We start from the raw sequence: 16875 nt of genomic DNA, 5'->3' as shown, positions 1-16875 counted from the left end.
CATATTGCTGAACAGCACAAACAGACTATGGACTTTCCTCAGTGCAGAATGAGGCATGCATACTGGTTCACCACATACATAGGTCACTCTTACAGGTGCACCTGGTCAGCCATCAGCAGCTTGATTAAACCTACATCATTACAAGTCTAACAGCAAGCACTGTAAAGTATAGTCTCAAACAAATGCTTGTACTCATACATACAGTGATGCAATGAACACTGAAAAGTGGGGGTAGTTGGTACAGAGACAATAAAATGAGTCACAGAAAACGGGTCATATCTAATTCTTCATTTCAGACACTGGGATGGAGTGTTTGAAGGTAAAGGATATATCTGCACTCTGCACTTTTCACACCCTGTGCACATTTTCTCTGTCTGTACAGCCCTGCAACTTGTAAATAGCAATTTGTTTTTTTTGGATTTCAGTCTGAATCCTGTTACACTGAAGACTAACAGGACAGTTTATGAAGACGCAGCTCATCCCATGTGTACCTAAAAACATTTGAGGCAAGAAAAAGGCAATGCAGTAACAGAATCTTGATTCATAGTTTGACAGTTTGACCACAGTTCATGAGCAGTGACTGACATGATTGACAGTCGTGTTACAGACTCCTCGTCGTGTACTACTGTGTGGATATAGTGACAGTTTCAGCAAATACGACAAAAAGTTACTTTAAAACTGTACAAGTATCTAAATATTACTTTGGTATCAGCACGTTTTGACCAAGAACTTATATTTGCCAAGGGCTCTTTTCAGTTATGATGCTGATTTACTGAAGATGGACTTTCTCATCCTGCAGGCATCTTGAGCTTCAGCTTTTGATGGTGTCATTCATTCATAGTTTGGTCAGTGGTGTGTACTAGTCAAGTTCACAATACCAGAACAGTAATTCTTGGCAAACAAATCCACTGTCTCAGTTGTAGACTCCCTAAAAATTAGTATTTCGCCAGCATGGCTGCGGTTTTGCAGGACATAGAGTGCCGACGTCACGCCCCTTCCGGTAGAGCTCATGGGACCTTAGATCGGAAAAAATATGAATGGCAGTGAATGGGGAGAGCAGTATTATCTTTCGTTCCCGTTTGAGTTGCGACATGAATTCTAAATATGTTGTTAATGGATTTAAAACATACATTTTAAGGTCAAGAAAGTCATACTTTGTGGTAAAACTGCTGAGATATAAGCTTTTTAATTAGAAACACTCAAGAGTACACAGGAGGAGGTCGTGTATGTGACGTCATAGCTTTCGCTCGCTTCCTGCAGCTTGGCCTCCCCGCTGAAATTCCACAGTTTTATGATTAATCGATTTATGATTGAAGATGTCTGTCTGTTTTGTGCCAGGCTGCAGTCACTCCAAGCTGCAGGAAGCGAGCGAAGGCTATGACGTCACATACGCGACCGCCTCCTGTGTAGTTTTTCTGATTACATTTTTTTCAAAAGCTTATATCTCAACAGTTTTACCACAAAGTATGACTTTCTTGACCTTAAAATTTATGTCTTAAATTCATTAACAACATATTGAGATTTCATGTCACAACTCAAACGGGAACAAAAGATAATATTTCTCTCCTCATTCACTGCCATTCATATTTTTTCCGATCTAAGGTCCCATGAGCTTCACCGGAAGGGGCGTGGCTTCGGCACTAATATGCATACATATTAAATCTGACATCAAATGTGAACTCCTTTAGTTTTTAATATTTTTATTAACATATTTGATATAAGTTTTGTGGGGTAAGCCTGGTCAGGGTTGTGCAGTGTAAAGCTGCAGCCAATCAGATTTCAGATACAGTGACGACAGATAAAGACAATAACACCTACTCACATAGCTAACATACTTTAACACTGCCACTGTTATGTGAACAGGCATAACTCCCACATGAAGTGGCAGCATGCTGAGGTTGTTCTTACTGTATGTAAGAGATTAAAATGTTCACTAACACAATCAAGAGGTCAAAGGTCAGAGCCTCAGCACCCTGAGACCAGATGTGACACACAGCGACTGTGACATCACCCTGTGTGTGACTGTGGGCTTCAGCTTTATTCGCTGCCTTTCATCTATAAACTAAGCGGCTGAATCAATGGGCACTAATCAATCCAAAATGATCAATAACTCACATTTCTGACAGATGAGTAACTTTACTCTGTACTAAATGTGTATTTAAAGTGTGTAATTTACAAGTTAAGCTATATGATGTGTTCTGTTTGTGTTTGCAGTTCACGACCTGCAGAGTTTCGGCTTGGACAACGTGAGTAACTCGAGCGATGATATTTTCTGTATCTGTTCAAAGTTTCTGCAAACTAATATTTTTGAAAAATGTATTGTAACCGATATGTTTTTTCTTTACCTACTGCTCATTATTTTGTGTGCTAGTTTTTCCTGTTGGCAGTTTGTATAATTTTAGAAAAATCATGACCAAAATCTTGAGTTGACAGTCAGGTAATAGTCAAAATACAGTGATGCAAAACAGTTCACATTACACGTCCCTTATTATTTTGTTTGAGGTCCTGACACTGGTATCTTTCACCAAAAGTAGCTGGGAATTAATGGAAGACATACTTGTTATTAACTATAAAGGTCTTCTGTAAACGTCTAATCCTCCCGTCTGTCGTCCTGCAGATAAACATGACCCATCTGATCAAACACCTGTCGTTTGGTAAAGATTACCCCGGCATCGTTAACCCTCTGGACGAGACAGATGTCACAGCGCCACAAGGTCAGTGATTTCATGGTTGGACTGTTGTCAGTATGATACTTGCTAGACAGGCAGGATAAATAGAGGTTTAACACCAAAGCTCGGTGTTCAAACTCAGCCATTTTCAAACATTTGGACTAAACTTAAGGTTTTCCTCTCAGAACCTCAGAAAGTGAGAGCTTCTTTCTAATACTGCATTTTGCACTCATGTACAACAATCAGAGGAAGGAAACACAGGATGAAACCAATGTAGTGACGGAGAATTTGACAAACTTAGCAGAGAAAAGGTGTGCTGCAAATTTCCTTCAGGATAAAGTGTGTTGTTTTGCATCATGGTTAGACATGTTGCAATACCAGATATTTACTGGTTGATAGAAATACCAGTGAAATTCAAACAAAATAATAAATCAAGTGTACTTCACCATACACTGATTTCTTAAAAACATTTTAGCGTACAGTATATTAACATATTTCTCCCCCTCTCTGATTGGATGGCTGGATTTAAAGTGACAGTGAAGAGCACAGCGTTTTACTCAAAGTTGGACATTTTTCGACCAGGAAAAAAAAGGCAAACGTACAGCACTCATCATGCTGCTGGCATTTGTAGCAGAGTGTAAATATACAGCACTAGCATTAAAAAGAATAAACTAAATACGCTGGCCTCAGGAAAAATGCATTTCTTTTTGACACGCCAAGGTGGAGCTGTCGCTGCAGCTGCGCTTGTCGGCGTCCTCCACTTGTTGCTGCTGTTCCTCCATGCTATACCATCACGTTTCCAGAATTTTGACATCAACTTCATACCAAAGTATTGGTTGTTATGACATCCCGAATCAGCGTCTTGACAGCATCAGGAAGTGTAATAAATCCACTCTGAAAACCACTCGACAAAACTGAACTTTAATTGACAAAACTAGACTGCGGTTGAGAGCGTGACAGCATTGAACAGACAGAAAGCCGAACTTGTAGTTACTTGAAAAGTCCCATAGCTGTGTAATTGCATAGAGGTGGAGAAGGATGTTGCTCCTCGTCCGCCTCAGCAGCGGATACCCATACCGATGGCCATAAAGGTGCCGAACGTTCCCCCGCTCTGCATCATGGTCTTCCCCACTCCTCCCATCAGCTCCCTGCCCCGCATGCCGATCCTTGAGACAGAAGGGACAGTTTTAGTTTTAATTATTGTTCATGTTTTGTCAGTTTTAGTTTTTGTTAATAAAAACCAGGGAAACAGCACAACGCCAGATCTTCTGAGCTACTGATAAAACAATCTGAGATGTGGACAGCAAGCCAGACATGTGTCCAGTTGTTTTAACATTAATTAATTACTCTCAGAACCATTAACTCTGTTACTTCGTTAGAAATACAAAGTTTAATCTCAATGCTGTCAGTTAGCATCAACTACTGATGCTAATATTCTTTTCCCACTGTTTGCAGGGTGTCATTTGATAGCAACCAAGTCCACATACTCAGTTTCACCACATATGCAGTTGCTGTTTCTATAAAGGCAGAATAATTTGGGTGCACACTTCATAGTTACCTGAGACAGGAAAAAGTGCCAAACATGGCTCCAGCAGCCATTCCTACTGCAAACCCCATCATGAAGCCCATCTTGACCCTGTCAAAACAGCTGGGCTGGGTCTGGCCATATGGACCTACAGCCACGGGCATCTGGAGAGGAGAGAAAGGCAGAAGACAGGGTAGAAGTGAGACAGATGGATCAGCAGTGACGTACAGTATGATCTGATAGTATGGGGAACAAAATACTGAACGGATCTAAAGGTTCCCAAACTGGAAGTGCTGAGCTAGACCACATCCTGATCCAGTCTGTTAACGTGTGTGCAACACTGTGATGACTGCCAGAAATGTGACTATGTGACAAAGCATTGTCCAGTCCCCTGATTTAGTAATTTATGCTGTAGTTTCATCACCAGAGGACAACAAAAACATCTCACAGAAGCAGTAATTAATGTTGCTTCAAGCAGACCAATACTTCCCCTGCTAAAGTATAACATTAACTGAAGGCCTTAACTCATCTTGAGGCCAGATGTCAGTGTCTAACTGAAATACCTTCATCATTACAGTTGATACTAGTGCATACATTGTACATATTCCTAAAATAATGTGTGTTTAAAAAATGACCACACATGAAACATGAGGCCTGGTAATATCACAGCATATGAATACGCAGAAAAGCTAGAAAGGGGAGTTAATAAGGACTCAGCAGCTCGTATTTGCCTCGGGGTCTTTTAGGATGTTAATGTCAGTTGGTCCATCAGTAAACAGAGCACGGAAGAGGAGAAAAGCTTTCTATACTGTTTTGTAGTTAGTGTATTAAAAAAAACACACAGTCAACATTTTAAAAGTAAGATTTATTTTTAGTTTTCTGGAGCTTTTCTTTTAATACCACTGGCAATAAGTTTTAATATTTCCACCTTTAAGCCGCCAGTGTTTCCTGACACTCAAATCAGACATTTTTAATAAGCACACTGACATTTCGGGGTATTATCTGTCTCTTAAGAATATAAACTGACTATCCAGCCTACTTAATGTACTTAATGTTGGCAGTCTGAAAAGCAACCAAGGCACTCTGATTGTAAATAAAAATGTCAAGATTTTTAGTTACGATCAGAGTGCCTCAAATACTTTTCAGACTGCCATCCTATACCATGGACTTCTGTGAGCTGGACAGTAATTGTTTTTTTATTCTCATGTGACTATTTGCCCTATCCTTAAAGAGCACCTGATTTTTTTTTTTTAATTGTTTTGACTCCCATGTTTTATTTTCTATTAGGGATTTATCTTTACTTATCAGAGGAGTGGGGTGGCTGGGTGTGACTATTTGTTTTTTGACCTTCCCTGAAGCCACAAATAATTTTCCTTAAGCCTCCCTGAGTGACTGGTGGAAAATGCACGACCGTCCCTACCCTGTAAATTAGTTATTAGATTTTTAAAACGTACCATTTAATGACAGAGTTAAAGACAAAATCCTGCAGTTGAAAAAAAAAACCCAACTTGGTTTTTCCACTGTTGCCGTGCTTGCTTCTCGGTTCATGCAAACAGTTTATTTAGGGCCAGATTTTTAAACGTAGAAGACGTAAAGTGATTTTGATGAAATCTTATTATTAAAGCTCAGATTTTTTTTTCCCCAGACAAAAGTGCTCTTTGCACATGATGTGTTCAAGGACTGTCGAAAATTTTAAAATAGAGATATTTTTGATTTCAGCAGTTTCTGACTGTGATAAATGGTGTAATTTTGACGATTTTAAAGAAAACATGGCTTGCGAATCCACACGTGGAAAACAATACTTGTTCTCTTTAAAGACTGGCAGTAAAATAAAATAAAATAAAATAAATACAAAATACAACTGTTTAAATTTGTATGCTGCCCCACTATGCCAAGAAAAAAAAAACACAGTCCCTCTCAAGTGCTTTAAAAATTATGTGACATGTCCGTGTTTGCGCCACCCTAATAAATAACGAACACTCCCTCACTTGTCTTCTTGCCATTGTGGACACATTACGTAATGTTACTGCTTGGAAATAGTACAGATGTGTGACATGTCTGAGATTGTGACTGGTGGATTTAGCAGCCACTCAAAATATGACCTTTATTTTGGCTGATGAGTGATGCAACTCCAGCAGCCACTTGCATATTTAAACAGCATTTGGCTGGTGGCTTGTACCCATCTCCAACCCTGCATTTGACCTTTGTCCCTTGGTTGTTAGTTACACATTATTTATCGATACAGTATACATCAGTTCCTGCCACATAACTATTACTCAGCTGAAAATCCAACCCAAGCTACTAACATAGTCTTAACCAAAGACATTTGGTAGTTCAGCTGCTGGTTAATGATTAAGCTAAGCCTGAGGCGTTAGATTAGTCAGTTATTTAATAAGCACGTAAGCTAGGCTAACGTTAGCAACCACACCAGTGTTGCCGTAACGTTAAAGAAGAAATAACCAGCGGGCTGTTTCGCTGCAGTCTTTAAACGGTGATCAAACACCACCATATAAAAACATTAATTCTTTATAAGTCAGTCTTTATCCCTCCAGGTGGTTTGTTGTGTTAGCTTAGCATGCTAACTAGCAGGCTAACGTCACCTGTGGCCTTGACAGATAAACACGGCACGTTTTCACCCACAGACTGAGTCTTTACATCAACGCATTCACGACACTGAGTCAGAAACGGACCTTACCTTGAATTATGTGTTTCAAATAACTTTGGTTTCCTGGTTCCTAAATGGAAGATTATCGTAGTTTGGAGCGCAGCTGCGTTTAAATGTCTTTGTAGCAGACCTCCATAACCGGATAGAGACAGGAGAGAGAGACAGAGGAAGCAAATGAAGAGGAGGAACTACCAGGAGGAGGAAGTGGAAAAGAAACAGCGCCGACATGTGGCTGATTTCATCACTACTACTAGATTATGCATTTATTTATTTAATTTGACCATAAAAGAGAACAAAGTAATAGCACTTCCGGTAGTAACTCTACTTGTGTTTTTATGTTTAAGTCAATTTTCAGTTTTACTCCACTACATTTCCCTTAAATATCTTAGTTACTTACTACAAAATAGGGAAGGATGCAAGGAAGTAGGAAGGGATGGACAGATGAATGAAGGAATGAGAGGGAAGGAAAAACTGAATTTTGTTTTTTAAATCCTTTAAGTTGTGAAAAAAACCTAAATTTCCTTAAAGTGTAATGTGGGCTAAATTTGTAAGGTAAGGTGAGGTAAGGTAAAGTTAAACTTTAATGTCCCTGAGGGGCCATTTAAGATACAGACAACAGAACAGACAGTACAATACAAACACACAGAATCCACTATCACACGCTGTCGGAGGTAAATCATGGACATTAGTGGTCAGTGCTGGTTAAGATAAGGGGTAGCAGACGCTACAAAGGACGATCTGTAACGCTTAGTGCTACATTTAAGGAGGCAAAACCTCCGCCCTGATAGAAGCATCTGTAACTCAGCATGGAGGGGTTGTTGAGAGTCCGAGATAATTGACTCAGCTTCATACAGGTGCTGTAAGTTATTAAAAATAACACCAGTGATCTTACAGCACAACTTGACTTGTTCTTGTTTTTAAGGCTACCATGTAATCTGCTGGTGTACAGGTTACAAAGAAATAAACTTAAACTCTAAAATCAGACCGACTTTTGCGTTGAATACTTAAGTATATTTAATATAATAAAATCACTTTTGTACTTATGTACAGTGAATATCAGGGACCGGTTGCGCAAAACACCTAAGTTTTCTCCTTAAGTATGACACTTTAGGCTTAATTTCTCCTCAGCTCAGAGACTTGCACAGTTGCACAGAATCCCTTAAACAGTTTCCTTGCATAAGGGAAAATGTTAACCCATTTACTGCATTAAAAGTTCCCATGGAGATTGTTTGTTTGCTTGGACTCACGCTTGTGACCCCTGTTATCGTCTCACAAAGATGACTTATAGTTAGATAGTGGAAAAATGGCAGAAGAACAGAAGACAAATAAACCATATTGGTCAGAGGATAGAAAAGATTAAACTTCTGGAGGAATGCTATCATAGAAAGCACATACATTTGATCTCCAAATACCTGAAAACAATTGTGCGGAGAAATTGCAATGAAGATTAATTCAGTCAGATCTATGGTGTGGCATCAGAAGTGTATCCATCTGGTTCCCCTGATCGCAGAACACTCTTCTTGGGGTGTGTTAGTTTTTTCATTTATCACCATAAACTCGGTCATGTGGCGGTTAAGACAGAGTCAAAGACACCCTTAGTATTTTTTTTCTCTTGCTTTGGTTGCTAAGGTCTTTTGTGCAACAGTCAAGGGATTCCTTAAGTATAAGACCAAGACAAGGAGAAAACCATCAGATTTTAAGGAAACCTTAAGGAGAAGACTTAAGGGTGTTTTGTGCAACTGATTTTATTTTGAGGAAACCTTAACTAGGATTTTAAGGAAAATCTGAAAGTGTTTTCAAGTAATATTCTAACAGATGAGTTTAACTTCTGCCAGAGTTATTTTCTGGTGAGATATCTGCACTTATACTCACGAGTGTCTCTCAGGTCCTTCATCCATCTCTGTTTTTATCAGACAGCTGGTGCTGATCCCAAGAATTGCCGGTCTTCTGTTTTATTAAAGTAGAGTAGAATAAACCGCACATTGGTTTATGTTGTACTGACACACGTCACTGCTTAAACAATCCTTATCGTCCATATTCTTACTTAAAATCGTAATTTTATTCTGGTCTGTTCTGTGACGTTTGAAATTGTTTTTATTTCCTGCGAGGCCTTTTGTGTGTAGTTTAGTTTAACAAGATTTCCTCTCTCTCCCCACAGCATCAATGATGTACCAGTATTTTGTGAAAATTGTTCCGACAATCTACGTGAAAACTGATGGAGAGGTGAGTTCATTTTACATTTGTTCACTAAAATTTCTCTTTTTTTACTCCAAACTTTACTAAACCTACAAGACTGGTAAAACCAGAGAGATGTTAAAGAGGCACACTGAGAAAGAAAGTGTTGCATTTCATTGGTTTACAATGCTGTACACAGAAACATAATCTTTTAGTCAACCTTCAGCATTTGGATGAGACTTAAAAACATGTCATGTACCATGAAGCAAAAAGTCATTTATCGCTCCACGTGTTTCTTTTACAACATTGAATCTAATCTTTGATTAAAGCCATGCCAGGCTACAGTTGACCTTTCATCTTTCTTAACAGTGTCTTCTTGTCATTTTGTTGTTGCAGGTGGTAAAAACAAACCAGTTCTCAGTCACCAGACACGAGAAAGTGGCCAACGGGTTAATAGGAGACCAGGGCCTGCCGGGCGTGTTTGTCTTATATGAGCTATCACCCATGATGGTTAAATTCACAGAGAAACACAGGTAAGAAAAAACAAAGCCTGAAAAACACGGGAAAATATGGTTCAGGTTGAAAAAACTGAGGAAAAAGCAGTTATATTAATAAAAAAATGAGCTTCTTTAAATCTCACTGCACATTAATATTCTCTTTCTCTCTCTCTCTATGTTCAGATCATTCACACACTTCTTAACAGGAGTTTGTGCCATTATTGGAGGTGTATTTACAGGTCAGTCCCTCCATGTGTTACCTGATAATACACCACAGACTGAAACGTTAATATGAATAGATATTTAATGGAGCAGACGAAATCTGACTCTCTTCTGTTACTTCTGTTTCTCGTCTCCTGCAGTGGCCGGTCTGATCGACTCGCTCATCTACCACTCGGCTCGGGTCATCCAGAAGAAGATAGAGCTGGGCAAGGCCTCCTAACAGCGCCCCCCGCTGGCCCCCACGGTGCAACACAGATCAAGACACGGACACAGAGAGAAGAGGGACAGACTGACAGAGGGAGAAGGTTGGAAACAGAATCAAGTAGTTTTCCTTCAGTCTTTCTGTCTGCTGTCAGATTGAGTGAGAGAAACACAGAGAGAGACAGAGACATTTGAAATCAGCCAAGTTTTTAATTCCTCTGTCTCTCTTTTCGTTCCGGAAAAAACACTGGAGAGGAACTCGAGGGCCTTTTTGAATTTTGCTCTCCGCTGTTAAATTCGATGCCAACAGGACAGAGTCGGAGTCAGACACCGACGGGAGACTTGTGTGATTGAACTTGAGCAGAGAGGATGACGTCTCGTCTGTTTACAGAAGCGTCTTTATGGAAAAAGGGAGCTTCCTACCCTCCCTCCTGTTTACATCCTGCTTCAGCGCCGCTTCACGCTCACATCACTACACTGAAGTCAGCTGGACCATCTGTGGTGGAGCCTTTGCTCCAGAAGGGGTGAGGATGAGAGGGCATGGAGACTTTTAAAGGAACACGTCACCCCAGATTTTCTGTTTTCTAATCAGTTACTCCCCGAAAGGTTTATGCTCACATCTCTTTAAACAGAATCAAGGAATGTCCACAAGATGATGTTTTCTAGTGAGTACAAGAAAGTGATTTTGGGATCTCAATGTAACAAATTTTTTGAGTATAGAAAATTATTGTTTCGGTTGTGAGTTTTAAGCATAAGTTTGGTGATATTTCTACTTTTCTTTTTGTCAACAAATCCGACAAAAACTATTAAAACCACATCAGTGAGCCGCTGGGTGACATGTTCCTTCATTCATCCTGAGCGCACACACTCTAGTTTATTGTGACTCGATCCCACATTCACCGTCCTGCTACCACAGACACTCACTAGAGCACCAGATGTGGATTAATCGTCTGCTGAAAATAGTCCCAACATTGGGAGTATTTATTCCTGTTTGAGAGACCATGCTTAAGACTACAGCGCCCAGCTATTAAAGATCAGTCTTCAGAAGGAGCCACTGGGTTTGGGGATTGGAGAGCCACAGACATGTTATGATAGGAAGCAGTGAGAAACACACTAACACGTGGTTGGTTTTTCATGGGATTTGTTGACAATAAGAAAAATACACAATTTGGCCTCCCTAACCTGCCTGCCTTCTCCAATAAGGGCCAGCACACATGCCATGTCTTCAACTGCCTGGAAAACACGAAGTTGGTGCTGGGTTGTGCCTACACTGTGCCAACTGAGGCAGGCTGCACTTGACGTTTCGTTTGACCGTCTCATAGCCCACTTACCTGAAATCCTGAGTGCAGAGCTGATCTTCTTCCAGGCGTCGCTTTGCTTTGTGTATGAGGCCTAAAGTGTTGTACGTGGGACAGATGTAAAGCTCTGGGTAGCCCCGCACTAAAATGATGAGCTTCTTCTCCATAGTTACCATCGACTGATATTAATGATAGAAAGGAAAGATATCGGCCAGCTGTGATTGGTTGTTTCTTGCATTCTTTAAGTCTGTTTTAAGACAAGTCAAGAATTTAATGTTAAAGTGTTTTAAATGCAGTAATTTTAATCTAAATTCCAGTCTGGTAAAAATGTTCAAAACCAAACAGGATCTCTGAAGACTATACGAATGTTAGTTTGATAAACAAGTGGCTTGATATCATGTTTCTGTGAGTCTTTAATGAACTTACACGAAACTTTGTCCACTGGTTGAAGCTCAGTTTTCTATGAATGTGAGGAAGGGATCATCTTGAACTCGAACATGTGAATAGTTAATACGAAACTCTTTGGGTGATGTGTTCCTTTAAAACTTCCCAACAGAAGAATACTTAAAAAAAGATTTCTGTCTCACTTTAATTAAAACCACTATGTGTACGATTTTATAAGTTTGTTAAAAAGGATCCCCATGAAAGATGCTGCTCATCTCCATGTCCATGTGATCTCCATGTGATCTGTGAGTGGATGTACATGTTAGTCTATCCGGATCATCAGACTCAGTTTTGTTCTCTTCTGTCTGACTTTGCGTCCCTGTCTGATCACAGCCATTGATGATACGAGTGCAGCTGGAAACGCAAACTTTAGAATAAAAACACAGACACTCAGAGCCGTGTCACGAGTCGCTCTGGCTGAGTAGCACCCCTTTAAACTTTAAACTTTAAACTGACTTCAACTCGATACGTGGTGTTGTGTCACACCTGTGTCCAACTAGGTGATTATCAGACTTGACTTCAGGGTGGTGTTTGACCTGCAGAGCAGCAGGGATGTTTCTTCTCCCAGCAGCAGCTGATTGTTGCTGATTGGGTCATTAGTCTGAACTCTTCCCAGCCTGTAAAATCTCAGAAGAACATGACGAAACGCTGCTCTGCTTTATTACTGCAAAGCGAACATAGTGTCCGATCAGTCAATCAGTAACTTGCTGAACTGAATCAGAGAGATGAAACAAAGACAGAGAGAATGTATAATCTCCTCTGATGTAAGCTGAGGCGTTTATTTTGGAGGATGCCGGAGTCATACGTGTTCAAATCTTACACATAGTGGCTTTTAAAAAACTTGATTTCAGACTGAATTAATGACAAAATGACTTGACATAATCACAAGTTGGCAAGGAAGGTTTTCAGTGTGATATTTAAGAAGCCAAACAGTCCATTTTGTTTTGTGTTTAAGTGGCAGTTGAGGCTAAACCAATGAGCCACAGCCAAAACTTGCAGCACGTGGTTCAGTGTCTTTTGTCCCCAGGCACTGACTTCAGCTTGCTGGGTTGAACTCACAATATGAAGATGAGTCTCGACCACAAAAATCACTGTCGCTTCATGTGATTTCAGTAATTTTCAGACTGCGCTCTGCCTCTTCTCCTCCCCGCTCGTCTGCGTCCAACCTCGCCTGAAGACTTTAATCATTTAATGGAAATTCAGATTATTTTCCCCCCTACATTAAATGCACAATTTTCAGGGAAGTTCCTTCCCTAATGACAAAGTGTTCCTGACTTTTCGCTCGACATGCTCACACAACGATTTGGAAATGATCCCCTTGTATGATTTGAACTCTTTATGTTTGCATTCAAGAGTGTAAATACTGTACAGACACATCCACCACTGCCTCAGAGAACGGATATTAATGACTAAACACTACATGAATCCCACCAGATCAAGTGTTGCACTGCACTCAGATTAAGTAGATGACTTTTTTTTTAAATAGGGAAAAGGGCTGCCTCTATTTTGCTTTCTTTCATTCCATGGATAGTAGGACACAATCTGCCCTGTTAGGTTGCTGTTAAACGATGTGCTTACAGTTTTTTTTTAAAATTTGGTCTGTCGGGGTTGGAAATGTTAAAGGCTCATAACACGACCAGCTGCTTCAGATGTGGATCCTCCTGTGAGATTTTCAAAAGTGTTATTCTCATCCAGAAACTGTGAGTTAATGACAGGGCCGGCAGGGAGGCAGCAGGAAGCTCCCGACCACAAGAAGACGGTGTGTAAATGTCGGCTAGATTCCGACTTTATTCCTGACCTCACATGCTGAGTCACCATATGAGACCCAGATGTCGATCTTCTCTGTGTTTATTTTCAGCCCATTCCGACCGTCCTGAGTGTTAGACAGACAGAAACAGACCCAGATGAGTGAGATTGTTGGTTAAAAGGATTTTTGTTTCTGAAAATAACGCACTGGTGGTTTTGCATGTTTTGGTCCATTGATGACAAATCAGGCAGAGTTTATGTCACGAGTCAGCCATCTTTATTTTGGTATGTTAAGAAAATCCAATTTACAGATAGAAAGTTGCTTCATATTGGTATTCCAACAGTCAGTTACCTTTGATATTTTCTTTTCCATTATGTCGTAATGTTGTTACAAGCAAAACTGGACACATTGATGTGTTCCAGGAAAACTGGAAATCCCAAATTTCAGAGCCAACTCTCAATTTTAAAGCCTCCAGATCCCAAAAGGCTCCACTTTCAACTTTAATCTACAAAGTCAGTGAGTATTAATATTTGTTTCGGTGATCCGAACACAAGTGGACTTCCGAGACACATCGCGTTCATTGTGTCACCAATATGACCACCATGGCCAGCATCCTTTTCAGAGACGCGTCAGGACGCATTTCCACTACAAAAGACGTGGATAGATTTGTCCCAGACCACCTCAGCAAGTGATTTGCGTGAGCGGCTTTCAATGCGCCTTGGGGGTCGTTTAGTATTAAGCAGTGTCCATTTGTTATTGGATAATCCAAGATGCACTTTGATACAAGAAATAAACAGGCTCAGTGTGTCTGATGCCAGATGCTGATGATGCTTAGCTTTTTATCCGTAACAAATAGGACTGCAAGTTATTTTCAGAGTGCATTAATCTGTTATTTTTGATAATTTAACCATTTGGTATAAAAAATGATGGCGAATATTGGAAAAATGTACCACTCTCAATGTGACACCTTCAAGTTTTGTCTGACCAACTGTCCAAAACACAAAGATAATCAGTGTGCAATTATTTAAAAGTCTTCATATTTGAGAAGCTTGAAAAAGAGAATGTTTGACATTTTTGCTTGAAACTGTTTATCATCAAAATAGTCAATATTTTTCATTTTCTGTCGCTCCACTCAGATTGGTTATTCACAGCAACAGTCACAAGTGCAAATGCAATGTAGAGTCACTAGTTTCACCATGTTTCTTGGAGTTTTGAGCTTTAAAGGCTGTTGTAAGTTGTTTTCCTCAAAGTACCATTTCCAAATTTGACTTCTGTATAACATTGCACCGAAGCAGTGGCCTGTGATTGGTCAGTTTTAGTGTCAGTCAGAAGTTCTGGTTCCATGTTAGAGAACCTCGTGGACCATTGTCCTTTACAGTGCCTGTGTTTACTCACTGTGTCTGACGGGATTTTTCAAACATAGCTTTCTAATGCCATAGACAGTTGGATCCAAATCTCTCAAAGTTTACCAGGAAGGTGTTTTACAGACCAAATTATTATGTTTGTTCACAATAACTTTAGGGTAGAAAACCTTTGCCTCGTGTATACGAAATGAAACGGTGCTGAGCAAACGCTGCCTCAGTTGGTTTATTTTTAACCACCTAAAAAAAGGCCCACCTTAAAAAAAAACAATATCACTTCAAGTGTGTTGTATATAGTATATTTTTGATGCTTTACCTTGCCGTCAGACAGCGATTCCCAACTGGGAACTCAAGCCATTATCTCAAAGCAACCATACTCCACTGACAAAATAGTAATTTTACTTTGCAGAACACCGGAGTTGCTGGTTTACTGCTGCCTTGATTGGTTAGTGTGTAAGATAAAGCGGGGAAAATATTCCAAATACTGCGTACAATTAAATTGATATTGATTTTTTTAAAATTGGCTAAAATGTGTTTTCCTGCAGCCCTGTTCATAACAGAACATTGTTTAGCTCCTATGCCAGTAGATTTAGGTTACCATAAAGGCTAGTTAGCAACGTAGCTCATAAGCACAGCAGAAATGTCAAATAAGTCGGATCACAGTGTTTAACCTTATATCTATACACGTTACAGTTACGGGTGAAAATGACAACAGAAATAAACAAGTTTGCCCATTTTACTTATCCCTGCAACTGAAATGAATTGCCATTTGTATACCCGGAAGAGTCTGCTGTTAGTGCGACGTCAGGGTGATTCTGTTCATATAGTCCCTGTTTTACCACACAGCACAATATCGGGTGAACATTGTTGTTGCCTTTTTTATTTTGTTAACAGTCAAGCAAGTTTAAAATCAATGCACCGTGATTTTCAGAGTTGACAGGCTTTTAATAAGTTTTATTAAAACAGAAAACATCAGGCTATAAACATGCAAAACCACCAGTTTTACATGATCCTTGATGATCTAAATCCACAAGTCACTGTGATAAATCAGAGTCAGCAGGGCTGTGACTCATTTAGATGATGATTGACTTTCTCTTTGTGTGGAGGAGCTCACCATGTTGCTCCCAGTTTGTCTGTTTCTGTCTGTCACTATCAAACTAGAACCTGGAAATGTCTCACTTCCTGCCTGCTGGAGGGTTTTGTCCCAGTAGTGATGTACGTTGATTCAAATATGCCACAGGTTATTGCTTGAAGTACAAAATTTCAGACACATCATTGTTTACCAAAATTTATCTGATTGACCCTCCTCTGGATTCACTCAGCTGACAGTATTTAACAGCCTATTCAGCCAGTCATGATGTGAAGATGTGAGGAAGGTTACATCAATACTTCAAGCAGAGTATTATGGCTGTAAAGAGACTTTTTAATAATCATAAGTCTGGAACCTGTTCAATATTTCCTCTCTGTGTGTGTTTCAAAAGCTTCTGAAATCTGGATGATGACGTTTAATGATGAAAGTTACTGATGGTTCAGTCGTTGGTGGTTGGTTGTTGCACCTTTTAACATCTAAATCAGTGGCAGGGGTTGTGTGTGTGTGTGTGTGTGTGTGTGTGTGTGTGTGTGTGTATGGATGGATGTGTTCGGATGCCAGTTGCCGTGTGTGTGAGTGAGTGCGAGAGAGAAATGTATTTATATTTTGATTGTCCTCAAACAGTTTTTAAAATGACAGAAAATAAATGTTGAATACACCAGCTTCAACTGTCTGCCTCATTATTTCAGTTTTAATATTCAAATTCAGTCTCTCCTTACATTTAAGCAGATTTACAACTTTGAGCTAAATGCTAACGTCAGAATGCTAACATGGTCATGACATCAGTGCTAATATGGTGATGTTTAGCTGATATAAAGTTCACCATGCTCACCATCGTAGTTCATTATGTCGGCATGCTAACATTTGCTAATTAGCATTGAAATCTAACTGAGGACGACAGTGATGTCATTAGTTTTGTAGGTATTTAATCATAAATTGAGGTACTGGACAAAATCAAAATGATCTAATCATGGCACCAGA

General features: G+C 39.8%; 2 protein-coding genes across 3 annotated transcripts in view; one reads left to right on the top strand and one right to left on the bottom strand.

The window, feature by feature from the left end:
- Window positions 1-16555, top strand: part of ergic3 (ERGIC and golgi 3) — a 29638-nt gene extending 13083 nt beyond the window's left edge. For both annotated transcript variants that reach the window (XM_049590107.1, XM_049590098.1), the window contains 6 exons: window positions 2215-2246; window positions 2618-2714; window positions 9018-9082; window positions 9431-9567; window positions 9715-9770; window positions 9894-16555. In XM_049590107.1, coding sequence (XP_049446064.1) covers window positions 2215-2246; window positions 2618-2714; window positions 9018-9082; window positions 9431-9567; window positions 9715-9770; window positions 9894-9973 — 467 coding nt within the window. In that variant the 3' untranslated portion in view covers window positions 9974-16555. The remainder of the gene's footprint in view (window positions 1-2214; window positions 2247-2617; window positions 2715-9017; window positions 9083-9430; window positions 9568-9714; window positions 9771-9893) is intronic.
- romo1 (reactive oxygen species modulator 1) lies at window positions 3575-7046 on the bottom strand. Its single transcript, XM_049590567.1, has 3 exons — window positions 6890-7046; window positions 4228-4358; window positions 3575-3835 (listed from the first exon to the last, which is right to left on the bottom strand). The coding sequence occupies exons 2-3, from the start codon at window positions 4356-4358 to the stop codon at window positions 3727-3729; spliced, it is 240 nt and encodes a 79-aa protein (XP_049446524.1). The 5' UTR covers window positions 6890-7046; the 3' UTR covers window positions 3575-3726.
- Window positions 16556-16875: the final 320 nt, after the last annotated feature.

This window comes from Epinephelus fuscoguttatus, linkage group LG1 (genome assembly GCF_011397635.1).
Source record: "Epinephelus fuscoguttatus linkage group LG1, E.fuscoguttatus.final_Chr_v1".
In the NCBI taxonomy this organism is placed as follows: Eukaryota; Metazoa; Chordata; class Actinopteri; order Perciformes; family Serranidae; genus Epinephelus; species Epinephelus fuscoguttatus.
This window is presented reverse-complemented; position numbering and strand designations above follow the sequence as displayed.